General features: G+C 42.8%; 1 protein-coding gene across 2 annotated transcripts; it reads left to right on the top strand.

Moving 5' to 3' along the window:
* Nucleotides 1-4,485: 4,485 nt before the first annotated feature.
* wapla (WAPL cohesin release factor a) lies at nt 4,486-26,868 on the top strand. Of its 2 annotated transcripts, none has more exons than XM_042065617.1 (21): nt 4,486-4,775; nt 5,501-5,913; nt 7,623-8,256; nt 8,725-9,026; nt 10,033-10,145; nt 11,147-11,236; nt 11,995-12,031; nt 12,065-12,243; nt 12,792-12,928; nt 14,521-14,632; nt 14,926-15,153; nt 15,531-15,642; nt 15,843-15,940; nt 16,347-16,423; nt 16,909-17,081; nt 20,437-20,552; nt 21,100-21,312; nt 21,571-21,775; nt 22,491-22,579; nt 23,087-23,182; nt 24,285-26,868. In XM_042065617.1, the coding sequence occupies exons 2-21, from the start codon at nt 5,523-5,525 to the stop codon at nt 24,348-24,350; spliced, it is 3,468 nt and encodes a 1,155-aa protein (XP_041921551.1). In that variant the 5' UTR covers nt 4,486-4,775; nt 5,501-5,522; the 3' UTR covers nt 24,351-26,868. The 2 variants fall into 2 exon arrangements, with proteins under 2 accessions (XP_041921551.1, XP_041921552.1); XM_042065618.1 differs by having other exon boundaries at nt 11,995-12,037; nt 12,077-12,243.
* The last annotated feature ends 380 nt before the right edge of the window (nt 26,869-27,248 follow it).

The following is a 27,248-nucleotide window of genomic DNA, read 5'->3' as shown; positions in this document are numbered from 1 at the left end:
TGTTCAACTGAACGCTACACCGGGTCAGATCAACCGGCACCTACAGTAGGTGTCAGAGGTGGATTTACCCACCAGGGCTTGAATGCCTGCCAAGCGTTGACTGGAGGTTGTGGCCTGCCATAGCTGTTGTCGCTGCAAAGACTTCAAAGACTTGCAGCTGGCCAGTGAGGAAAAGGCTGTGTTCTGTCCTCCTTCGACTGACATTTGTTGTCTCCAGCAATAAAACACCTACCAACACAGCCTTAATTATGGGGCAATTACTGTGTCCACCTTCGCACCTGGCCTGTGTGAAATGGGCCTTTCAACGGCTTTTATTCTCCCAGGTGGGAATTTCATTTAGCTCAGCTTGGTCACCGCATGCATCAGTCTCAGGCACAACTGCACTGTGTTCATGTTCGGCCAGGTATTTAAGGGAATGGTCATTTAAAGGGAACAGTTACAAAAATAGAAAAAAGGGAAACACCTTTAATGAGTCAGAGTGTATTCACTTTCACTTAGTCTGACAGACTAGTCTGTAATGTGGAGGAAGTTGCAAAGCCACCTCAGCGAGTAGGTAATAAAATGTTTTATTGGGTCAGTACTTCCATGCAGACTAAGGAAGTAGCCTATATGGCTGACTAGGGGGCTACTTTTTAGTTCTTGCATGGTATCAAGGGACCTATGTAAAATGAGTTAAACTGAGTTCAACTGAAAGGCTTTTGTTTTGACAAGGTAACTGCAACAGTGCTTGAAGTAGGTAATTGTTTTCTCATTAACTTCAAGGATGTTAGGCACAGGTCATTCTTAGGGCAATGTAGACTCATCACAACTATAAACAAATAGTGCTTTACAGAGAACAGATGCCATCTCCTGACCTCTCTAAACTGAATGCCACTGTACACAGTATGCTTCTGTTCTCTCTGTGTGTGTGTTAAAGTATTATGGTGTTTGAATACAGCTCTGGCTCTGTAAATGAGAATAAAAAATTGTGTCGTAAAATGATTCCAGTCAAATACATTGCAACAGTAGTACGAAAGCGACATTAGGGACATAATTTGATTTGGTGTTGAGGTTAAATGTACTGTAAACAGAACTTAAACACCTTCCTACATGTATCTATCTACATATCAACCTCCTAGGTATCATAGACAAGCCTCTGAGTGAGTATAAGTAAAGAACACATCCAGTATCAGTGTCCAGTATCAATTTGTCTTAAACTCATCACCGTGTGTCAGGTGTGACTTTTCACATCCATTAATTTTTTTCGCTAAATAGGCAAAAGCTGTGATATTTTTGTAACAGAAGACCATGGAGAGATACAAAAGAGAAAGATGATAGCTGTTTATGACACTAAAAACCAAGTCAACAGGAAATATCAAACTGAAGGATATGACTCCCTCTCCAGGTGGGTGTTGGATCTGCATGGAAATATAATTCTGAGTGATAAAAAATATACAATATGTGTTTAACTGTTGGCTTAAACAAGTCATGTATTCTTTCAAAGGGTAATACTATGGTGACATGCCTGAATCAGTTAATAATCATAACATGTTCCAGCCAAGCGGAAGAGTCCACTGACATGTAATGTAATGATATGTCTGTAATTGCACTGCACCTACTCTGATATTCCTAATATCTAACGAGGCTACTGAATTGGCAATCAATTGCTCATATGTGTGACAGTAAAAAGTTGAATCATCGTAACCAAAATAATTCCATAATTCAGTTTCAACTTGAATTCAGTTACAAACAAATAAATGCAAATGATTTAGATTTAGTTTTTCAATGCAATTATTCAAGTTGACTAATTTTGAGCATTAATTATTCATATTAAGTTTTTTAGTGAAACAAATATTATCCCATGTCACAGTCATTGGAGTGATAAACACATTGAAATACTTCCCTTTAGATGTGTTCCTGAGTTGAACAGGAGGGAGAGGAGATGAATAAAGAAGCAAAACAAAAATGCAGGAAGGAGTAGCTGGGCCTGGAAGCGAATAGAGTGTGACATAATGGCAGATGGAATTGAAAAAGCAACGCAGACGGCTTTATGAGACACTGTGAGATGAAACAGACTCAGACGGGCTGAGAAGCATCCCGAGGCATGGGAGGATGAGAGGAGGTGAAAGGGAATTAAGAAGGCATCTCAGGAGGCTATGGTAGCCATATTGCCAGAAGGATGCAGGAAATGAAGAGAGATGGAGTGGGGGATGACCAGGAAGAGAGACGGGAGGGAAGGCAGACAGGTGTTTGTGAATAGGAAATCCTTTACCTCAGTTTATAAAACTCTACGCATGGATTTGTAAATTACTTTTTTTTTAAACACCTGTATATTTGTGATCTGTTCTCCATGTTAAATAGTAAAAAAATAGTTAATAGTTAAAAAAATATATTTTTTTTAAATGATGAAATAGATTCACACACCCATTAGCATGAACAGTTGAACTGATGGACATGGTTGTACAAGTCATGGCTATACAAGCTGGTCTGCTTTATAATTTGGTTGACATGTATTACAAATCTATTTCCAAGATTCCCTTCCAAGAGTCCAGTTGAGCTTGTATTCTTGATTAGGCCTTCTTCACACATCAGTTAATGGAAAAAAGATAATAGGACTCTGCCTCGGTAGATTGTTGGATGAAATGAGACAGTGACATTCATGATTGGTTTGACTTTCTTGACAGATATAGCTAATATTAATAGAGCAGGCCTGGCCTATTTAAGTCCATCCTATAGTGAATGTAGGCCAATTGTACACGTTTTAAAACATGATGACTGAGCACACAGTATCTTAAAATCATAGAATTGATTTTAGTCTGACAGAATGATCCAAACCAGGTAGGCTAGGCTACATCATGTGTGCCAGTGCAGTCTGAGAAGGCCTTAACTAAACGGCAATGTGTTATTAGTAATGTGTCAAAATAACTGATTAATTTCGATTCATTAATTTGAGAAAAAAATAACTGAGATAACTAAAATAACGCAGATTAATCGATTCCGTATGACCTTTGACCTCGAGCCGTTCTAGTTAGTAACCATTACTGTAAAATGAAGGAGAGAGAAGAAAATGTGCTGCCTAGATCATTGATTGGAACATTTACTTTTAAAAAACGGCCTGATGGTGTTGACAAAAATAAAGTGTTGATTAAAATAAAGTCCTCTGCAATGTCTGCAGCAAGGAATTTGCATATCACCGGAGTTTGTCAACTCTAAAGTCGCACATCAATGGAAAGAAATAGTGTTGACATTGAGGGGAGTGTTCATTTATTTTCATTGTGTCCCCTAGGTTATATCTGAGGAATGAAATGCCTTGTATGTGAAAAAAACTTCTTCCCGAAGCACTTTTGAATTTATTTCCTCAGCATATTAGGTCATATCATAGATTATTATGGCCATTATTTGAACAGTGAAAATAATAATAAAAGAGTTTTTCAATTTCAATTATTCAATGATTCATTTGAATTTAAATATTTAAAATACTTTCTCAGCAAAAATTATATATGCGATTAATTTAGATTAATTAATCACAGAGTATGTAATTAATTAGATATTTTTATATATTTATATATTATTATATATTAGATATTAGAATATTTCTTGAATTTTCCCTGGGGATCAATAAAGTATCTATCTATCTAGATTAATTTCTTTAATCGATTGATAGCCCTAGTTATTAGTTGTCAATTGTGAAATTTTTAGCTGCCAAACACCTTATGCTCACAGTAAAGTAGACTGATGTAGTGTGCTCTAGGGTCCAGGGGAAACCCCGTTGTAGTCCGAGGTCACAATTACTTTTCAGGACATCACAGGAACATTTAGCTCTATTAGAATAGATTATATTTTAGTTCCAATGACTCTTTGTGCACCATCTGCTCATCATTGTGACAGACAGTGATGTTGTATGTTTAAGTAGGCCCCATAATACTAAAATTATGCTCACCTTGACAGAGTGTTATTTGGCTTATGTCACTTAGGCTTTATGTTGAACTTGATAGCATTCTATGGAGAAACAATTTACAAGGATACAAGGAAGTTTATTGTCACATGCATATAGTTACTGGAAGTAAGAAATGCAGTGAAATTATGTCTGGTGTCAGCCTATTTGTGCAAAGTGTGAGGGGGGGCGGCACCAACAAGGGAGGCACAAACAACAATTTTCACTAGCCTATGCATAAAATAGTCAAAATAAAATCCAAACACCATATAAAATGCAAATGCAGTTATGCTAATTTACTAGATACGCCCAAAACAACCAAGACATGTAAAAAAAACCTGTTAAAATCTTCAATAATTTTGACATAATTTCACAGCTTTGAACTAAATCCTTGGTTCACGACCTCGTATACAATACGTAACCCAGGACCCCATGTTTACAGTATGGGGTTTCCTCCAATTGAAACGCGTAATCTTTATGAATGATCCAATCGCATAGGTTTTTGTTGAACATTCGCTTAACATTCTCAAAGGCCATTGGATAGTGCGCGCGATGCCTCAATGTGACGGAAATGGCAGTGAAGGGGTGAGGGAGGGGAGATTTTTAATGGCAGTCACTGGCGCACAAGAATCGAGTCGGTAGAGTCTGCAACAAACAAACATAAATTAAAACAACTGATCTTCGTCAACAAATACTAATCCAGACCTTCAACTTTGTGGGAATTGCAAGATTATATCAACTGGCCCTTTCTTCCCTCGCAGGACTGAGTTTAACGGTTGTTTTGTAAGGCTGCATCGAGGTCGGAGGCCTAACGTTAGCCGGGAGTCAGTGGGGAGAAGCGGCTTCATCGGAGTTGATATTGGTGAGTGTAAGCTGTGGCCTTCCCGACCGCCAAAGAATGCTATATAGGAAAAGAGATAGAATTTGCATTGTCGTTTAATCAAATGCAAAGATAAGTAGGGGAGTGTCTTTGTCTTACGTAGGCCCCCAGTCCCGTGTCGCTATTATTCAACTAGTTGGTGAAATGTAAACAGAATTGCTAGCACATCGAGATAAACATTAGCCAGATAGCTTTATAGCTAAGTAAGCTAACTATCGAATTAGCTAGCCTGCTCACAGCTGTCAGGTCTAACTCTGTGGAAGGTATCTGCAATTGGTAAAGGAATTACCGGCTCTGGTAATTATAAGATGTTTGTAAATGCCTCATGCGAATGAGTTGAATTGTGATGCTGTAAACATTGGCGACCAGTGTTAGTTTGCCCGCTACTAGCCGACTAACTTTGTATCAGAGTTGAAAGTAGGCTAACGTTAGTATTGGACAAGTTGTCCAGAATTGTGTTGATTGTGTAATCGGAATGGGATATTACGTTGTCTATAACGTGTGGACTATAATGTGTGAGTTTGTTTATTTTTGTCACACAATCCGAATATCAGTGCACTAATAGTAGCATCTATATGGTAACGTTTTTTTTTTTTTTTAGCAACATAACAGTTATTTTATGACATTGTCATGCACTGTCCATAATCCAGTATGGTCATACTGTGCTGCATGCCATGTTCACATTATCTCCTCACGTTCGTTTGCAGAGAATATGTAACAGACGTCAACATGACATCCAGATTTGGTAAAACATACAGTCGGAAGGGCGGAGAAGCCAACTCCAAGTTTGATGAGGTCTTTTCAAATAAGAAGGCCACTCTGAGCACAAAATGGGGAGAGACCACCTATAAGGCTCAGCTGGCCTCCAAAAGGCCCCTGATCAAACAACAAGAGCTTCCAGAAATCTCCAAGAGACCCAGGGTGGAAGAGGATGATGGTTCTGATGACCCATTCGGGTTTGACAGTGATGATGAGTCAAAAGCAGTCACCTCCATAGGCACACCTCAGCCAGGCAATGGATCTGGACAGGACCAGGTTGCTATGGTCACAGAAAAGCCTCAGGCGAAGAGTTCATTCATAAGAAGTTCGCCATCATCAGATTCAGAGAGCTCCAAAGCAGGTGAGGCTCATGCACACACAGACATTCTGTCATCTCCATGATTTAGTTTTTTACAATGTCGAGTGGAGTTCAGTTAATATATGCTCATACAAATGAACTGCCACATCTTTTATAGCTGAAACCATTTGCATTTGTACAGAGAAAATGAAACAAAATATGCCCCTTTGTGGTAATTAGTCATGGCCAGATCTGGTGTTTATAGGTTTTTTAGTATAGGCATTTCTCCAATATCATTTGCTAGTTCCACAGCTACGGTCAGTCACAGAGAGTGGATATTTTCTTCTCGGTGCATTTTATATCGAAAGCTTAATATGTTGTGCAATGTTTTTTGATTGCTTCACTCACTTCCTAACTACCCCATGATGTATGGAGTAAGGCTGCAACAAGGGTGGACAAGTTATTTAGAGAACTTAGCATACAGTAGTTGTATGCTACCATGCCAGATGTATTTTCTTATGAGATAGCAAGTGCCCACTGCCCACAGTTTTCATTGCAGTGTCCAAAATGAAAGCAGCAGTCAGGTGTGCTGAGTCACATCTCTCCAGTGATGAAGACCTGTCTGATGGGCCTGGAGGTGTAAGCAGCACACTTGGTTTTGGAAATGGCAGTGATTCAGTGGCCTGTCTGCTCTCTCTGCCCTACTGCAGGCATCCATCAATTCCTACCTGTCAAAAGAAAGAACACTTGTCGTCTGTGCAAGAGGGGAGAGAACGGGAAGCGTATAGTGGCATTCAAAAAGCTCCTCTGAGTGATTTTGCTTTGTTTTGAACATTTTGAAAGAGAGCTTCCTGTTGGAATGTTCACCACTTACTAAGCCTATTTACTAAAATGTGATGATAATATGGAGTAAACTGTCACACTACCACTTCTGATCCAAACAATTAAACAAATAGATTATTTATTTCTCATCAGGAAGGGGAAATACACTTGCCAGATGATGACCTTTTGTTTTTTTACATGTAAGGATGAGCTTGCATCAGATAGCCTAGCTCTTGCACTGGTAAAAGCACTGGTCTGCTTGTGCGAGGTCTGTGCTGAGAATAGCATCAGTGCCAGACCTCAGATGGTCTGCTGCTGACAGCCCTCTCCATACATCACTTGCTCTGTCGCATAACTTTCAGCTGTCCAAAACATTGACCATCAACCCAGGACATTGCTTCAGCAGCTGCTAAGAGCATTTTTTGTTTTTACAAAAACCCAACACCCAAGTCCTAGAGGTGCACTAAAAAGTTCAACACACTCACTTCAAGTGATGGGTATGATGATGACGAAGTAAAACAGTCAGTGCAATACAAAACACGGCCAAACTGCACAAGGTTACCTCGAGAGCTTTTTTTTTTAAGGATGATTACCTTGATGGAAATAGGTTTCTGTAATTTGCCCAAATATAATTTGTAGGCTTTAAATTCGATTGAACTTTCCTGCTGATTGACCCCACATGCCCTGTCGAGACCGAGGAATCAGTGACCTGTTTACACTGTATCTAATGAGGTGCGACTCTTGAACAGTAGAAGTGTTTTCCGGCTCATAATGGCCTTGCTGGAATGGCTGCTCTGTTCAGATTTAGATTCAAGTGACTTACATAAGGCACTTTCAGGAGAAAGTTGGGGAGGAAGGAGTTAGGAGCTATCCTGGATTGTGCTGCACTCCACTAATGGGCCTTGGGTGTTTACGTAACACTGTCTTCCAATTTTACCTCTCTCTCGTAGACAAGCCGCTGCAGACAACAGTAAACATAAGCTCCTGGTCCAAAAGTGCAAAGCCTGCCTCTCAGTTCACCTCCCTGAAGCCTCTGCCCAAGGACCCCTCAGACGGATGGAACTCGGAGGGCAGCCAGCGATCATCGTCCCCGGGGGAGGACTCGCTGCAGGGCCGCGACGACAGCGGGGAGAGCGAAGGCCCCAGCGGGGTGGCCCAGGAGCAGGGTGACGGAGCCGGGATGCCCCCGCAGCCCGAACCCCTGGACTTCGACCAGCTGCCTCTGCTCAAGTCGACGACCAACCGGACGTACCACCGGCCCAAGAGGCACAAGGACCTGGGGCAGGGGGCTCAAGCTGCCCCTGTGAAGGACAGCAAGCCCGCTCCTGCCCCTGCCCCGGCCAACCCTAGCAGCAGTGGCGTGTCGGCGCCCCCTAGCGCCCCACAGCAGAAAGCTGCGGGAAGAGGCAGGGTGCGGGACTACACGGTGTTGCACCCTTCATGCGTGTCTGTGTGCAATGTCACCATCCAGGACGCCATCGAGCGTACATCCGACGAGCTCACCAGCACTGCCGCACCCACTGACCTCGGAGAGGCCGGCACATTCAGAAGAAAGACCGATGCTGCACCTGCCAAGCCCACCAGGTAGAGAGGAGGGCATGGAAACACAGACACAGACACATGTCGCTGTGGAATAGGAATGCATATATTTCTTGCTTATATGCATACTTATACATATAGAGTATCCGTATAACTTGCAAGTAGAAGCACGTACATACCAATCCACTGAGATGCAGATACAGAGCTGTGGCTATTAAATAATGATATTAATGCAGTAATTTGATTGGAATGATGAAAACTAATCGCTGAGTTAGCTCCTATATATATAATATAATATAATAATGCTCTCATTAGTGAATATGCACTGTACAACACCACAAGTGGCACTACGTTTGCCACTATTAGTATTCACAGCCACAAAAGAAAACAAATTAGACTCTTCACGGTCTCCTGAAAAAAAATCAGATGGGCTGAAGTATGAGTTGAGTATATATTATCATTGCTTGTGGACAGCTACTCAACCCTCTTAACACCTCACCATGTTCTCTTCAGGTTCAGGCCCACTCAGAGCAAGTCCAAGAAGGAGACCAAGCTGGAGTTCTTTGGCTTCGAGGAGAACGAGGGCCAGGAGGCGTCCGGTGAGGCCACGGCGTCCGGCAGCACCAGCTACAAGATCAAGTACTTTGGCTTCGACGAGCTGAGCGAGAGCGACAGCGACGACGATGACGACGTCGCCGCGTCCAAGAAGGCCCGCAAGGCGGCCAGCGCCCAGGCGGCTGCAGCAGCCATGTCCTTCAGCGCCGACAGCCCGCAGATGAGCGACTCACAGGACAGCCAGTCCAGCACTAACACAGGTCTGACCACTCACGCTTAAACTGAATGTGTGCCTTTGTTTAGTGGTAATAAATCTCCTCATGACTTTACTGTGGATATATGACAGAATTGTCTGCTTTATGTTGTCGATGTCATCATCAACACCACTTGCCAAAACTGACTACTTAAAGGAGAATTCCGGTGTGATATTGACCTAAAGTGTGTTGAAACATGATACCGAGTGTGAACGTATGTCTCATAGCTTATCTCGGCTTGTCCCCTGCACTCGGAAAGTTGGCGCTAGTTAGCCGATGCTACCAACAGTTTTTTGATGGGGGTGCCTCGGGCATCAGCCTAGCCATGCAAATAAATCACTGTTTTACACCATTTACGAGGCTCAAAGTAGCTCCATACTTTATTGGTAGACTTTCGAGGGCCTTGACATTTAAAACGAGACATTGAGAACTTTGAAAAAGCACTGGTAGTTTATAATTCTGTGGAAATGCATGGATTCCATTTGCTTCCAGTAGCAGCAACTGGAATCCATGCATTTCCACAGAATTATTTTTGGAATCTGATCCCTTATCATACCTGTTCATTCGTACTCGCCGCTCGACTTACCGTGACTAAATTCAAGATGGCTGTGAACGGTAAACTTCCTCAAGGTACTGTCTGTATAAATTGTCGAAAAATTTGATGGCACCACCGATGCTGTTGGTAGCATCGGCTAACTAGCGCCAGATTTCTGAGTGCAGGGGACAAGCCGAGATGAGCTATGAGACATACGTTCACACTCGGTATCATGTTTCAACACACTTTAGGTCAATATCACACCGGAATTCTCCTTTAATGTCAGGTAAGATGTACGCATTAACGCCATTAAGCCAGTCAGTTTTGACAAGTGAAGGTGATTTCTGATGTTGATGCTGGAGTTGCTCTCTGCATGTTGCTCTTGATGTATATGAAGGTCTTTTAAGTTATCAAACACAACCACTCTCAGCATTCTACTGACTGGCTGGATAACACTTGTTTTCTCCTCCACCTCAGACTCCCTCGAGTTCCCTGACGAGTCCATATTGGCAGGCTCCGAGGGCCACAAGACCCGGCAGGGCAAACAGTCCGACAAGTCCAAGGACATCGGTCGCAAGATCTTCAAGAAGGTACGATGGCGGCAACTTCCCTCAGCAGGCATTCTCTGCTAAGCTTTATTCAAAGAGCCCTCTAATGTGCCATCATTATGTTCATCATCACATGCAGATAACACAATCTCTGTGCTCCCTAAAGCACATATTGAACTAGACAGCACTATCACTGAATATAACTGGAATATAGCAGATTCTACCCAAAACTCTTTAATAAATAATGATTTTGGCTTTTGGAGATGCATAATCTTCCTGGTTATATCACATCCGGCCTTATGTTATATCATCCATGGCCCTCGGAAGTGAGTGCAGCTCTATGCGTTGTCGTCGACTCACTGGGAGGCGAGCAGGCAGGCCAGCGAGTCTGTGGGCTTCTTGGCATCTGCCGTTCCCAGAACCTCCCTGCTGCTCGCGCTAGCTGCTGTGACTTGGCCTGGATTCTCCTCACAGCCTTGTTTCGCACAGGTCTCAGCTATGGCTGGAGTGCAAAGAGAACTCTCTTTCTCTTTTTTCTTTCTTTCTTTCCCTCACTCCTTCGCTCTTTTTTTCTGTATAGCAGTTTGTCTTGGTATCAGATAGATAGATAGATAGATAGATAGATACTTTATTGATCCCCAAGGGGAAATTCAAGGTATCTGTCTAACTCTTCCTCCCTCTCTTTTCTCTTTTCCTGATCACTGCCACAGGCAGGTTATTTTAGCTTAGTCTCTGCAGTTACTCTAGAATCTCTGGTCAATGTGGATGCGAGCCCAAACCAGGCTTCTATAAAACTGCATTGATTTTGCATCTCATCATCTCATTGCAGCCTGGCATGTGTTGCTTTCAGACCTTAATATGAGGCCAAGGATATGGGTTAGGTTGGAGTTGGGGGATGCTACGAAAACACAGTGGATTTACCTTCAGAACTTTATTCGTATAGTTTTGTGTACATCGATTTTGACTACAATTTGTAATGTAATCTTATCACATTGTGACCATTTGTAATGTAATCTTATCACATTGTTACTTGTCTCTTTCAGTCTCCTGCGAAAGCTGTGTACAACGCCAGACACTGGAATGAGCCTGAGGAACTGCCTCCGCCCGCTCCCACCCGCACCATCTCTGCCCCAGTAAGTGCCCCGTTGCATCGCTTCTCCCACATGTCCACATCCACATGGGATCATTTGTGAAGTGACCACTGTGTACCTATACTATGTCTGTCTCAAGTATTACTCTGGTAGACCCAGAAACTGATGCGCTGTTCTGTTTTTACTGTTGCGCTCATCCCATCACCTAAGCATTTGCTTTAATAGTGAACACTGTGTTTGTTGGCATCTTTGCTGAAATGTGATTTTGTCCAGTGTAAGGTATGGTAATATTTTTTTGCTCTTTCCTGGATTATGGCATAACTTGTGGATTTTGTGTACTTCGACAATTCTCAATATGGATGGGAACCAGACATAGAGAAGACGCTTTTAGTCTGCTATGGATTGGATATTACTACACTCTTTCCAACAGAAATGCTTGTTGTGGAGTTCACACACACACACACACACACACACACACACACACACACACACACACACACACACACACACACACACACACACACACACACACACACACTTATATTTGCCTCTAATTCGAGATGAGCCGATGCCAAGGCGAAGCTGGGTGGCAGAGCGGGGAATTTATAGATGTTTGCACTGATGAGAAATTTGTTTACAGCCGCAGTGGGCAGCAATATAGAGTCCAGTCTCAGAAAAATAAATAAATAGACCTCTCTTCTTCAATTTTATCCAGCTGTCAGCCAAAATGAAAATATTTCCCCCTCCTCCTGGTTTATATTTCATTCTCTCTCTCTCTGGGTTTGTCTCCCTCCTTGTAGGCTAGCTTATCAAGCAGCAGCGGCAGCAGCAGCAGTGGTAGCGGCAGCAGCAGCAGCAGCAGCAGCAGTGGTAGCGGCAGCAGCAGCAGCAGCAGCAGCAGCAGCAGCAAAGACACCAACTCTCACAAAGATGATGGGGTCTTCAAAGCCCCTCCCCCACCACCCAAGGTCATCAAGTCGGTCACCATCCCCACCCAGCCCTATCAGGACATTGTCACGGCGCTCAAATGCAGGAAGGAGCACAAGGAGGTGAGCAGCATTCTGGGACATGTAGCCTCTATCCTCTACTACCCCCCCCCCCGAATAAAACCCCCCTATTCCAGCTAAGCTGCTTATAGAGTGTAGTTGGTCAAGCGCATCATAGTGATCTCCCAGCCTGGTGCTAATCTGCCCTGCTCCTAACTGTTAGCGTAGCTTAGCACATCCCGGTGAGCCACGCCAGCTTTAGCGGCGGTGCCGGTAATGTGTTAGCTGTTGATGTGCTGATGGCACCACCAGTGTAGCGTGCCAGGGCTGGAGTCTGGCCCGCCAGTGATGACTCGGCTGTTCATAGGGCTGACGTGATTAGCACTGAGTCGCCTCCCAGCGCTGCACTATTGATTAGCTCCTTATTAGCACAGTCAGCGTGCTGTAACACGCGCTGGCCCTGGTACATGCCCAGCCATTTGTGTGAATTGTTCCCTCCTGCTGTTTATCTTTTATTGTGACCGTTTTCTCTCCGTCTGTTTTTATGTTTATTTTATGCTGTTTATCCTCTTTTTCATTCTCTCTCTCCATCCTCTCTGTGGTGTTTGTAGCTGTATACAGTGGTTCACAATGTGAAGCACTTTAATGACGTGGTGGAGTTTGGGGAGAATCAGGAGTTCACCGACGACTTTGAGTACCTGGAGACGGGTCTGAAGAGTGGGCAACCCCTCAACACACGATGCCTTAGGTGAATATACACACACACACACACACACACACACACAATATCACAAGTCATACACATGTCCACTCTCATAAGCACATGTGCACAGATTTCCGCTTTGTTTTGGCTGAGATAGAGTAGTCGTTAGGTAACGGGAAGGTTGCTAATTCAATCCCAGGCCTTGTGTTGGAAGTGTCCTTGAGCAAGACACTGAACCCCCCCCCCCCCCCCCCCCCCCACACACACACACACACACAACTGCTCCCAGTGCATGTTGCTTTCTTGCCTATGTGTGAATGGGTACATGTTTAAAGCACTAAAAGAACCTTGAGTGCTCTGATAAGTACAACTCACAAATGCAGTCTGTTTACTGTTACAATGTGCTCTATGACAGTTGATGGTTTGTTGATGTAGTTTGTAATGAAATAATGTTAGAATAAACACTGTGCTTGTCTGGTCCTGCATCATTCTCTCAGTCAAGCTGCCAGAAGCCCTGAGGGCTCCTTAGATGATTGTTCCTTTCCACATATCTGCCTTTCAAGCTGTCAGAGATGGAGGAATAAGACGGTTAACTTGATCTACTCCTACCATGACGTTTGCAAATTCACCCAGCTCACATGAAATAACCCATTGCAGCATTATATACTACTATGGCACTTTTACAGATCAGATCAGAGTACTTAATATACTGCCTGTATTTAATTTGCTGTTGGTAAGTGACCAACCAGAGCTACACACAGTATGCAAAAACACCATGAACGCATATTATAATTTCTGCTTACAACAGTGTAGCCCTAGATCATTTACGTCGGCAGTATAAGCTCTGAACAGATCTTACCTACAAAATATAAATCAAGCTTAAGTTCATTTCTGTTGCGTCAGTCTCTAAATATTGAACTTGTAGATCGCCAGTAAACAGTAGATTAATTACACTTTAAATAATTAATTAATATACTCTTGGTCCAGCAATGTTGGTGAGTTTAATTTAATTTACGAACATGCATAATCGACAGGTTTTACGTATTGACATGACCTGTTACCCTGAGGCTGATATATTAAAAAGGGAAATTATTTTCAAGCCATCTTTTATCTTGAGTTCAGGTAGAGAGAGACAAAACAGATTAAAATTGAGAATTGTTTACAACACTGGAAAAAAAAGAAGATATTTAAGTCTTTAGCCACATCGCCTATCCCTACATAAAACACACACACACACACACAAGCAAATAAACACACACATACTCACTCTACATATGCTGCCATCGCTTAATGAGAACACACAGTTTCTACAAACATACTGCCTGAGGTCAGAGAAACCCCTCATGCACTTAAGGTTTTAGCCCTTCGCTAAAAAGAACAAAATGCAACACACACACACACACACACGTGTAAGTCTTGTTTAGACCCACGGGGCCATATTGATCTATGATTTACACTTCACTTACTCTGAAATTCACATGCACTCATGTTCAAAGATGAGGTGAAGTGCCTTGGGTTACACGCCTCGGTGATAGCAAGCACAAAGCACAGTTGGATGCATCCACACCGAAAGCAAGCCTGTTTGCTGTTCTGTGGTTAACCCCCCCCCCCCCCCCCCCCCCATCATCTCCTTGCAGTATCATCAGCCTGGCCACCAGGTGCGCATTGCCCGGCTTTCGAATGCACCTGAGGGCGAGAGGAAAGGTAGCATCAGTCTTCAAGATGCTCAATGACGCACCACAACATCCAGTGAGTACAGCTCAGCTCAGTTTCTCTCCTCCCTCCACTCTCTTTCTGCCATCCCATCCATCTCTCTCCTCCCCTTAAACATGTAGGCTAATATTACCATAACCTTTAGCTGCTCTTAGGAGGAGATCCTTTGAAATGTTATAACAGTGGTTAATATACACTGCATTATAAACGCGTTATTTCTCAGTGGTTTGACATTATCATCTTGGCTTTTTCTTGTCTTCATCTCTCTTTTTTCCTCGTCTCTCTCTCTGACGTCTTTCTCTCTTGGTCTCTCTGTCTCTGTGTCTCAGAACCTAGCGCTGTGTACGGCGTCCCTGATGTACATCCTGAGTCGGGACCGCTTGAACATGGACCTTGACCGGGCTTGCCTGGAGCTGATGATCCGGCTGCTGGAACTGGAGCAGGACAACACAGTGGACGACCAGCTGACGGCCAAGGAGATGAGCAAGGTCAAGGAGAAGATCCGCAAGCTCTGCGAGACCGTCCACAACAAACATCTGGACCTGGAGAACATCACGGTCGGTTCACCTTCATAGTTCTGTAAATAGCAGTTTTGCTCCTTGAAACTTTAAAGTGCAAATGTTTGACATGGTAAATTTTGAAGTGGTGATGAAGTTGAAGTTGGTTTTTGGTATTTTTTTCAAATTCAATTTAAATTATCTGTTTAATTAAAAAGTACAAGTGCTTAAATTAATCATTTAATTAAAATTGTCAAGTGTGTGAATTCAATTTAGATTCATTTGAAAAGCCATGTTAATGAGCAGTGTTGCCTATTTGGTGTTTGCTGTTGGCCTAGTTATATTTGGTCTGGTATTTTCTAGTAGCTTTAGGCAAAAAAAACTTTGGAGACGCACAATCCCTGTGAACACCCTGTCATATGCCGATCTCTCTGCAGTCGGGCCATCTCGCCATGGAGACGCTGCTGTCACTCACCTCTAAGAGGGCAGGAGATTGGTTCAAAGAGGAGCTTCGCCTACTGGGGGGGCTGGACCACATTGTGGATAAAGGTTAGGCGTGTGTGTGTGTGTGTGTCAGACACAGACACAACCCAAAGGTATTGTGGTTAGATTTGATGGGATGGCAAGCTCTGATCTTGCCAGCTTTCTTTTTCTTTCCCTCTCCTTCTCTCTCTCTCTCTCTCTCTCTCTCTCTCTCTTTCTCCCTCTCCCTCTCCCCCCCCCTCTCTCTGTCTGTCTCATATGTGCAGTAAAAGAATGTGTGCTGAGCTTGAGTCAGGAGGAGGACAAGGAGATGCTGGTGGCCTCCCTGTGGGGTGCAGAGAGGTGTCTTCGTGTGCTGGAGAGTGTGAGTGTTGCCCAGCAGGACACGCACATGTACACACACACACACACACACACACACACACACACACACACTTACACCTACAGAAAATCCCAACCACACATTTTCTTCCCTATCTCATTTTCAGTCTGTTTCAATCTTTCATGCAAAGAGCAGTAACAGAAATGGAGCAGGACAGGTGTACGTGTGTACGTGTGTACGTGTGTACGTGTGTGTGTGTGTGTGTGTGTGTACGAGCACGGCCTTATGCAGCCTTTCTGCTAGTGCTCATTGAAATTATGTACGTTTATTTTGCAGTTGCTGTCTTTTAATGATTTCATTACACAGCGTGTGTGTTTGATCGACTGCTACTGCCACTGCAGAAGCCTCAGTGTCCTTCTCAACTGATTTTCTCTCCCCGCCCCTGCAGGTGACGGTACACAACCCGGAGAACCAGGCCTACCTGATCGCCTACAAAGACTCACAGCTCATAGTGTCCGCAGCACGGTGAGTGACTGGTTGATGGGACAGGTCCTTTTTGATTAGTTTTGTTCCTTCTTTTGTTCTCTGTGTGTGTGTGTGTGTGTGTGTGTGTGTGTGTGTGTGTGTGTGTGTGTGTGTGTGTGTGTGTGCGAGAAAGGAGAGAAGCAACAGCTCCCCCTGTTGTTGTAGCAGTGGTATGACGTCTGTATGTGTGGATGTGTGTAGAGGAGAATTTGTTTGTGTAGCAGCCAGGGTTTCTCTGAGTGCAAACAGATGACTCAGAGGTCTAGTCGGGACGTGCTGTCTGTCCCCCTGTGGGTTGCCTGTGTGTGTGTCGGTGTGTGAGGTGAGAGGGAGGGAGAGAGGGAAAAATGTTTATTTCTCTAAGGCCTGTGACGTGTAAAAGTAATGGGTCACATATGTGTCTACTGCGGTAGAGGCATGCATCACTGTGTGTAGTCGTGACTGTTCGTTCTGTGTGTGTGTGTGTGTGTGTGTGTGTGTCACAGGGGCCTGAGGTACTGCGAGGACATGATCCAGCGCTACAGCCGGGAGGTCAACAGTTCTGTCGTCGCCTCGGGCTCAGCTCTGCCACACTGTAGCCATAGCAACGTGGGCAAAGCTGTGGAGGACTGCATGAGAGCGGTGATTGGCGTGCTGCTTAACCTCACGCACGACAACGGTGAGAACACCAACACACACACACACACACACTTCTTGCCTGAAGAAGACCCAGCAGGGGCGAAACGTTCCCTGTTGTGCATTAAATATATGGGAGTCAAAAGCAGTGTTGCGGACATTATATTTTTTCAATTGAACATACTGTATGTCACATTGACACTTCTCAACATGCCATGTAGTTGCATATAGCATCACACCCCACAGATTGTTTTGAACCTCTCGCCACTGTGCTGGGTAAACAGATATGTATTAATACACAAAACAGAAATGTGCTCTCCCTCTTCTTGTGCAACAGTTGCAATTACCAATTGCAATACTCCAAAATCAAAAGAAAGGTCTCTTTCCATGATTACCTAATCAAGGTAATATTACCTTGATTACCTTAGGGTTACCTCTATCGCTACTTAGGGTAATATTATAAAGAAACAAAAGTTCTTGGAAGAGAACTTTTGATTTTAAACAAATATGTTGCCTATAATGAGTAGCTCCTATATACGACTAGCTATTCATTAGCTAATTGCAAATGTGATCAATTGAGATTGCTTGATAATTAGGAAACTGTTAACAATCTGATTATTTAAGAAAAATAAATGTCTGCTTAAAATCAAATGGCTTTAATTTATAATGTATTTTCCGGCCACTGGTGGAAATTTTGGCACTGTTCCATATTAGCCATTGGAAACTGGTACCAATAATTCAAGCCACTGACTAATGGACTAGAACAGGGGTTTCAAACTCAAATGAGCTGGGGGCCACTTCTGCCAATGTCATCTGATTGGAGGGCCACGTCAGTGTTAAAGAATAATACAAAAAAAGAACGGCTATTTCCTAAAATGCAAGGTTTTTTTTTTTTTTTTTTCAAATACTGTATTTTCAAACACAAGAAGAAACACAACACAAAAGAAATATTAATACAAATTATAAAAACAAACATAAAAACATGTAGGCCTATGTGTGTGTTTCACACCAAATAAAAATATGTTCCTCTCCTAACTTTTTTTAAACCTGGCCATGGCTTTAAAGTAGTCAGAGATAAGTCCTACTGTAAATGTAAAAATCTTTGAGTATAAACAAAAGTTTATGAAGGGGATAAATTTACCCATCTAATTTGCCACTGAATGGCAAGCACCTCAAATTATGCACCTTTCAGTAAATACTGGATGTTGAGCATATTTGGAGGTTTACTTTCTTTTTTATTATATTACCCACATAACAAATTAACAGGAAAACAGTAGGCCTAAGATGTATACCAACAATAGTAAACTATTACTAGCCTTTAACCACAAGGCCTACAATAAAGTATCCTGGTCAAATCAGTTCCTATCGTCGGTGACTTTGTACTTCTTCAGAGCCCTATTTCTACTACCCCTGCTGTCTGTAGGCTACCCATGTCCATTACAGACACTATCATCACGATGACGACTGCAACCTCCAAGCTATGTTGGGCAGAGGGTAGAAATAAATAATATAATATAATTATATAATATAATATTTTATTATAAATAAAATAAGCATGGTATGCTTAGTGGACACTGTCGTATACACGCAGAGACGCACCTCCATTCACAGACTCACCGTGACTTTATCACTGTCAATAGAAGGTCGATCATAATCTTCAAAAGCTAGATATTCTCCTTCAGAATCAGAATAGGTGAATAACATAGCCTACCCAAGACCATCACACGTGAACGTTTTTCAGCATTTGGTGTAGGCTAGGGGTGTGAATCTCTCATGTAAAAGACGATACGATTCGCATCTAGATACATGGGCACGATTCGATACAAGAAAAGATACATGTTCATAAAAAACGATTCAGTACGATGCGATGCGATTCGATGCAGTTCAAGAATGGAAAGCATTCTGAAAGATTTTTTATCATTTGCTCAAGGTGCACATTAATTTTATATTATTAGTTATCATGGTCATGGTTGTCAGTTAGGCAAAAAAATGTGTGAATATGATTATTTAAACTGAGGTTTGTTTCATATACTGTATTGAAATGAAAAAAGAATAGTCTACATTTCAGTCAAACACAGCAGCCAAATCAACATTTTTTTTTTTATAGACTTTATAGATTTTATAGTTATATCTGATTGTTTTCATGGAGCTGTAGCCTTGTTGAGGTTAGACAATACCGAAATAAAATAAAACAGTGCTTAAGACACTCTTGGCCTTTTCTCATATAGCCTACAAGAATAAAATAGGCCTACATATCAATGAACTCTCTGGGTTTATTTTGTTCCAAAGGTAGACCTAATGCAGAAACCTATAATGCCACAAGTCTGAGTGAATATGAACAAAATAATTGGCTAATAATTTGTGCATCGTTTTAGCAAGGGCCAAATTATTATTTAACATTAAGGAAATCCCTTCATCAAACGTAAGGCTATACTCTACAGACTATCGTTGCTGTTTAGTGTTTAATTTCGCGCTGGATTTTGAAAAACAAAAGAGTAAAAACTGTAAAACAAACGACCGAGTGCAAGTTGTCACGTGCTTAAGTTGCAGTAGATGTATGGGTAATGAGGTCATTTGACAACTTTGGGCAATGAATGTAGCCAAAAACGAACTGCATTACCCACAATTCCGTGCCACGTATAGTTTCAAAACCGGACGTGGGATGAACGCGCTGCTTGGAACGTAAATGAGAGTCTGAGCGAGCAGAAAAGGTCGTGAACCGATTCGTAACAAGTAAATCGGTATAACGACTGGTTCATTTCAGTTTTATTCCGATATGGGGCTTCACGTATCGATGTAGCCGTATCTTACGCATTAACAACGGATACCGATACGTATCGGTTAATCTTTACACCCCTAGTGTAGGCCAATTTCTGCTTCAATTTGTGCAAAACTATGGCCTGCATCGCTTCCGCGTCATTACAAACAAATGTACGTCTTTGTGTTTCTCGCGTGTAATACAAGTATTTCCTGAAAGCTTTGCGCAGCGATTTTGGGTTTGAATCAAGCTCTGGATGTCTAGCAAATAGTGGAGGAGAGTACAAATGGGATTTGTCACCGTACTTGGATCTATCGTCTATTTTAATTAGTATTGTTGTTTGTCGCAATTAAAAATACCCTCAAGGGCCAGATTACATTATTATTTTGACATAGGTCGCAGGCTGGAATTGGGCCGGACGCGGGCCAGATTTGGCCCGTGGGCCGGGAGTTTGAGACCCCTGGACTAGAATGTTTCTTTACACCCCTGCTTACAGCAGGCTATTCACTTGTTATTCTCATGTTATCAGCACCTTACTTAAACAATTGTAACTATTTGCGTCCCTCTCTCGCTCTCCCCCCTTCTTTCCTTGTGTGTGTGTGTGTGTGTGTGTGTGTGTGTGTGTGTGTGTGTGTCTCAGAATGGGGAAGCACAAAGGCCGGTGAGCAGGAGGAGCTGTTGGAGACGGCGCTCAACTGTGTGCTGCGGGTGCCGCGCTACCTACCTCAGGAACAGAGATTTGACATCCGAGTGCTGGTGAGCAGCTGACCGCCCCCGTCCCGTCCTGTCCCGTCCCGCCGCTCCCATCTTTTCACCCGAGTCTGACTCTCCCGCTCTCTCTTTCTTTCATCGTTCTCTCCGTCTCTCATCCGTCTTGAGTTTTTCTCTGTTTAGACACTTGGTATACAGTTGGAATGTACAATAATGCTCTGACGTGTGACAATGTCCGTTGACTTTGCGGGCGTTTCTCTTTGTTGCTGTCTTTTCTGTCGGTCTCATGGTGTTTGTAGTGCCAATACAGTATGAGCATGTGTAATGAATGCGTTTTGGCTTTCTGAGTGGCAGTATGTGTTTGTGTGTGTGTTTGTTTGTGGGTCCTTATCACCTTGCTTAAAATTTGAGTGTGTGTGAGAGAGAGAGAGAGAGAGAGAGATATGGCATAGGTGAGAGTCCTCAACTCCTTGTTCAAAGTGTGTGTGAGAGAGAGAGATAGCGATAGTGTGTGTGTGTGTGTGTGTGTGTTTGAGTTTGAGAGAGTCCTCAACTCCTTGTTCAAAGTGTGTTTGTGTGCTGCTGTGTACAGGGTCTGGGTCTACTGATAAACCTGGTGGAGTACAGCTCCAGGAACCGCCACTCTCTGATGGAGATGCATCTGGAGGTGGAGCTGGAGATGGTGGCCCTCCCAGAGCCAGAGAAGGGTGGAGAGAAGGAAGCAGGAGACAAGACAACAAAGATGGATGAGCAGACACAGCCAGAAAAAAGGCCTGCCTCAGGCGCGCTGGCTGCACTGGTTCATGTAGGTTGTGTGTGTGTGTGTGTCTGTGTGTGTCTCTGTCTGTCTGTGCGTCAGAAAAGGAAATCTTAATGCTTAAATCTTTTCCCAAATTCACATGGCATTGTAGGTGACATCCATTTATTGTTTGAACAAATGCAGTTTGAATTTTAAAGCGAGGACATTTTTAGGACATCATTTTTGAATGCCTCTGTTAGTGCATCCACTTTTTACATAGATAATGGGAATTGAGTTGGTAAGAGTGTGCTTGTGTCCACACAGTTATTTCTGGAACGGGAGAGGGCAGCCATACTGGCTGAGGCGCAGACTGATGAGGTCATAATCGAGGCGCCGAAGCCTCAGGACCAGAGTGGAGAGTGGCAGGAGACGTCGGGGGAGATCCAGTGGGTGGCCTCCGAGAACAACGACAACGACAAGGACAAGGACAAGAAGGAGGAAGAGGAGGAAGAGCTCGACTTCAACAAAGGTAGCACTTGTGTCTGGCATTGGATGGGCTACATTTGTGTGTGTTTGTGTGTGTGTGTGTGTGCGTGCGCGTGTGCATGCGTGCATGCATATGTGTGAGTGTGCTTTTTTGTGTGTTCAAGTGTATATGTGTTTGTGAGCGTGTTTTGGGTGTGTGTTTAAGTCAGGGCTTGGTGGAATGTAGTGCTGGTATTAGTAGTAAGAGCAGGTGGAATGCTCTAGCACGAAGACTGATACCTCTCCTGTGAGATGGAAGTGTGTGTTCCAGTAATTCTCCAGATGAATTATGAATTGCTTGGTGTGCACATATATAATGTGGACCAGTGTAATGAGGACGAGTGTTTTGTTGATTCTGGGCTTTTATTTTTAATGTAAATGCTGAACGTGTGTGTCTGTCCGTCTGCCTGTTTGTGTGTAATATTTGAGTTGGATTCTTGTATATATTTTTGTGGTGCCATACAAATGAAAATGCCGATATCTGTGTGCTTTGTATCTGTTAGCTGGATGTATGTATGGTATAGACGTGTATGTAGTGATGTGCATTTAAGATTTTATGTAAATTAATTCCTGTGTTTCTTAGTCTTTTGTTGTAAAAAATGTTCTTGGATGTCTTTCTAGCTGATTTGAATGTGTGTGCGCGTGTGCTGGTAGATTTGTATGTGTTGAAAGGTATGTGTGTGCAGTAATAAATGCTTCTGTCTGTGTGTTTGTTTCAGCTCTGCAGCATGCTGGGAAACACATGGAGGACAGCATCGTAGCCTCCTACACCGCCCTCCTGCTGGGCTGTTTATGTCAGGGCAGTCCGGTAAGTGTGGGCCTAACCCTAGGCCATGCATAGAAATGTGCCATTTACACTTATGGAGGCTGCAAGATGTAATGTAGATGAGAAAGAAAGAGAAAAACTGTAAAAGCCAGATGAGTTAAAAAAGAAAGATGAGAGAGGGGGTCAAGGAAAGTGGAAACAATAAAAATAGATGGAAGCTGAAGAAATGGGTGGAGAAGATGGACAGAGAAAAAATTTCTTTCTCTCTCTCTCTCTCCCTCTCTTTCTCTCTCTCTCTGAGACCATCACTCATCACTGTACTGTCCCCAGTTGGAAAAGGAAATCTTAATGCTTTTTTCCAGCAGAGCTGAAACAAACACACAGACAGAAGCATTTATTACTGCACAGACATACCTTTCAACACATACAAATCTACCAGCACACGCGCTGCCTACGCTCAGGCTGTAGTGTCAGTGGTCCCCCTGAGCGTTGTTTAAGGTGAGCATCTGTTCCAGTGGCTTACTGCAGTGTGTGCCTTTGCTCTTGCAGGCAAATGTGACAACCGTAAGGGAGAACCTGCCCAAGGGGGACTTCTCCATCATGACTGAAATGCTCAAGAAGTTCCTGAATTTCATGAACCTCACAGTAAGTGCTTCCACCTATAACACACACACATAAACACTAGGGCTGTAACGATATACGATTCGAACCCGAAATGACACCATTCATATCCACGATACTGTGTCGCGGTTTGAAAAGGCAGAATCGCGACAGACCCTTTCTAGTGTTTCACGCACTGCTTTGCAGCTTACGCGGCCGCAAAAGCAACCCACATCTCCCGCTTTACTTATCGGTAGCCTACGTTGTCCAAAAACAAATAAATAAATAATAATTTCATACCTCTCCTTGCTTTCATTGTAGACTATGTGTGCAACTTTACCAAACATTATAGAAGTAAACCCCCTCTCCTTGCCCCGCTCTCTCTCTCGCGCTCCCTCCCTCTCACTCTCCCTCCCTCTCCTGCTCAATGAACACGCGCGACTTAAATAAAACATTCACAATCGTGAAAGCAAGGACGCATAGAAGACGACTAGCTAAATTTCTATTAAATCCGCTTAGCATCATCAGCTATCATTGCTGCACATATTTGTTTAAAACTCTTGCATTGAAGTTGACTGATCATCTCAATACCAACGTTTCCCAAAAGGGCCTGTCCCAAGGAGAACAAGTATTATCTTGAAACTTAAACACACATGGGGAAACTGAACAGTCCAATCAGTGGACTATGATAGGCTAATCTAGCCAACTATGCTACTTTGTTTACAACATTTCCAGGCTTCAACCAGACAGCTGAATTAAAGAGGTAGAGTTGTAATAAAAATAGTAGGCCTAGGCTATAGGCTAATCTGCATAAAGTGTGCTGTCATATATATATATATTGTCATTCAGACAAATATAAAGGATATAAAATAAAAGATATATTATATTGTAATCTTCTGGTGTTCTAAGGGAGGCTATTAAAATGTTATAAAATAAAATGTCTAGCCCCCCCCCCCCCCCCCCCCCCCCCAAAAAAAAAAAAAGAAAAGAAAAATCGAGATTCGTATCGAACCGTGGGTCAAAAATCGTGATATACCAACCTCACGATTCGGTTTGTATCGTTACAGCCCTAATAAACACCTCCTTATATTTGCATTGATATACTGTGTTTAACCCCGCCTTCTTTTCTCTTCTCGTCCTTGTATAGTGTGCAGTGGGAACCACTGGGCAGAAGTCCATCTCTCGGGTTATCGATTATCTGGAACACTGCTAGCACGCTGGTTCCGAGAGTCACTCTCACCCCCCACCCCATCCCCTCTCTCTCTTTCTCTCTCACTCACTCACTCTCACACACACTGGGCAGTGTTGCCACCGACCGCTCAGGGGTCCCAGCGAAGCAGTGCCAGCTCTCCCGGCTCCCCTTGGCTACCACTGCCGGGGTGAGCATCACCACGGCCATCAACGGGGCCTCGCATTGCATCAGAAATTCATGAGTTGTTTTTTTCTTTTCATTGGTTTTGTTTTTCACCATTTTTTGGCCCAATCTTTAGTTTAGTAAACCCCTTTTTCCCCACCATCACCAGTGTCAGTCAGACTTTCCCCAGCTGTTCTTTTCTCTCTCTCTATTTATCTTAGTTCTTTTCTCCCCCCCCCAGCCGTGGGTTTCTATCTCGTTCCCTCTTCGGTCACTCACCTGACAGCAATTTGTCAGCCCATAACTGCTATCGATTAGACACATACGTATGCAAAAGAAACAGGAATTTCTTTTTCTTTTGTGGGAAATATTTAATATTTTAAATATTATTTAATGTTTATTTTAATTGTGTGACAGTGTTATTCCCTATTTATGCACATATACATTTTATTTAGATTAATTGTAATATCACCTCCCATGAACCATATATGAGATGTTCCCCTCATTCCAAAAGGTATCACCGTTCATTACAAAGACTCAGTCGTGGATGGAAATCAGGCACATAGACATGTTCACGTCTTAAACTGCACAAAAGAACGTTACCTTGTGCGCTTTGGAACCAAAGCCTTGTCCTGTCCTTTCGGCAGATGCTCTTCTATTCTCTGTGCGGCTGTGAAAGGCCAGCGCTGTCCACTTATTAATAACACTGCAGTTTCCTAAAGGCTGGCAAGGCCACTCTTCTGCAGGGTTGCGTCGCTTTGTTGATGGGGGGCCAATGAGCGGCTCCGAGAGAGAGAGTGTGTCTGTGTGTGTGTGTGTGTGTGTGAGAGAGAGAGGACTGTTTAAGTGGTCTCTTCATCATCCGTGTATGATGCAAGCTCTAAGAGAGTGACTGGAGTTCTCTCTCCCTCTCTCTGTCCCTCCCACAGCCAGCAGACAGTGCTTAGACATGCTTTTCTGCACCACTGAGCACTCTATTTTTTTCTCCCTCTGCCTACCTACTTTCTCTCTTTCTCTCATTTTTACTGAGCTACTGATAATGCACGCCATCCCATGGTTACCTTTCATCTGGCCATTATCTTTCCTCCCTCTCTTCTGTTGTTATCTCTCTCCCCTCACTCTCTCCATCAAACCTTACACCAGAGAGCCTCTGGCCTAACTGCTTTTTGTTTCTTTCTTTACTATGAGCTGTCCTGTCCAACTAGATGAGGACAAATGTTCCCTTTCCCTTTTGATATGTCGGAAAGGTTCTCAGTTTTTTTTTTCCCGAAAGGTTAAATGATTTTGAGAAGGAACTTTGAATTTGAAGGAGACTGCTTGATTGATTCAAAGGGACAATGGACTGATTTGCTTATCTCATTCAGCCCTTCCCTCGTTTTGACCAGCTCATGTCATTCATTGGACATAATTAAATAATTTCCCATCGATCTTGCTTATTGAGAAGAATTTGTATTATTTGCTATGGTTTTCCCTTTGAAAATGAATTGTTAAAGAGTATAGTCGTACATGTATCATGAATCAGACTATTATTGGACCATGTTTTTTTTTTTCCTTTTATTGATGGTCATTTTAATTTAAATTCATATTTAATTCTAATTCTAAGCTATTTGAATGTTGCTGTTGGATATGTTGGAGTGAGCCTCCATTGTAAATTGTCCAAATGCTTTCAGGAGTGACCATGAGTTTAGTTACCCCCCCTTGCTGCCGTTATCAAACTCAACAGAAAGATTGATTTGATTGATTAAGGAGGTATGGAACGGGAATACTATTTTTGGAACATTTAGGGGTCAATGTCAGATGTCCTGGATAGTCCTTCACTGGCATTCAAGGCCAGACTTAAAATGCTTCCCCTGCACTTGTATAAAGCAGATGTTTCAGGAAGATTGTGACTTAAAAACACTGGGCATAGAACTCTTTCCGTAAGCTAGCAGGTGATAAACAGAGCCATATTCTGTCACAATAATGTTTTATTATATTTGTTACAGGCCCTCTGATTTTTATGCAGATATGAGCATTGAGTAACGTTTTAACCAGAGGTTCAATTTTTTTCAAGCCTGAAATGCGAGTGTGTTAAAACAAACAACAAAAAAAAATGTAAATGTACATACCTCTGTAAATAGTGGCTGTTGGATGTTAGAACGCTAGACTACTTTTTCCTCTGAATCTGATATTTTTGTTTTATACAGTTTTCTTCTCTCAGTTGAGTTATTTGAAGTAAAAGGGTAAAAAAAAAACAGAAAAAGACAGCTGCAGGACATATATAAATAAGTATATATAAAATGCCACAGTTTGTACCAGTTTCATGATGAAAAGAAAATAACTGTCTTTGGTTACATGTAAATAATTTTAATTCGAATAAAAATTGCTACTTTCAGTACCTTCCTTTCCTGTTACTGGTTTGTGATTGTCCTCTTGTATTCTCTTGTGCTAGTTCTTTGTAAGTTACCTTTATAACCTCATGACGCTTCACTCCTTTCATGCTGAGGGTGGAGGTGGAGGCTTGTTTAAGGCTTGTCCTTGAAGGTAGGACTGTGTATGGAAGATACTGCATTTTTCATTTCAAGTGTCCTGGTCGGAATTCTATCAAAGTCCTTTTAGGCAAGTCCCTCCTCTCAGCGGCCATATGGCAACGCTTTTTGGGCACTCATCGGGCATCCATCTCGGCAGAAATGCGCGTGCGCAAGGCTTCACGACATCAATCTTGCTCCAGCAGCGAGATCACAACACATGATTGGCACGATGTCTTCACAACACACC

The sequence above is a fragment of the Alosa sapidissima genome, chromosome 16 (genome assembly GCF_018492685.1).
Source record: "Alosa sapidissima isolate fAloSap1 chromosome 16, fAloSap1.pri, whole genome shotgun sequence".
Taxonomy (NCBI): Eukaryota; Metazoa; Chordata; class Actinopteri; order Clupeiformes; family Clupeidae; genus Alosa; species Alosa sapidissima.
This window is presented reverse-complemented; position numbering and strand designations above follow the sequence as displayed.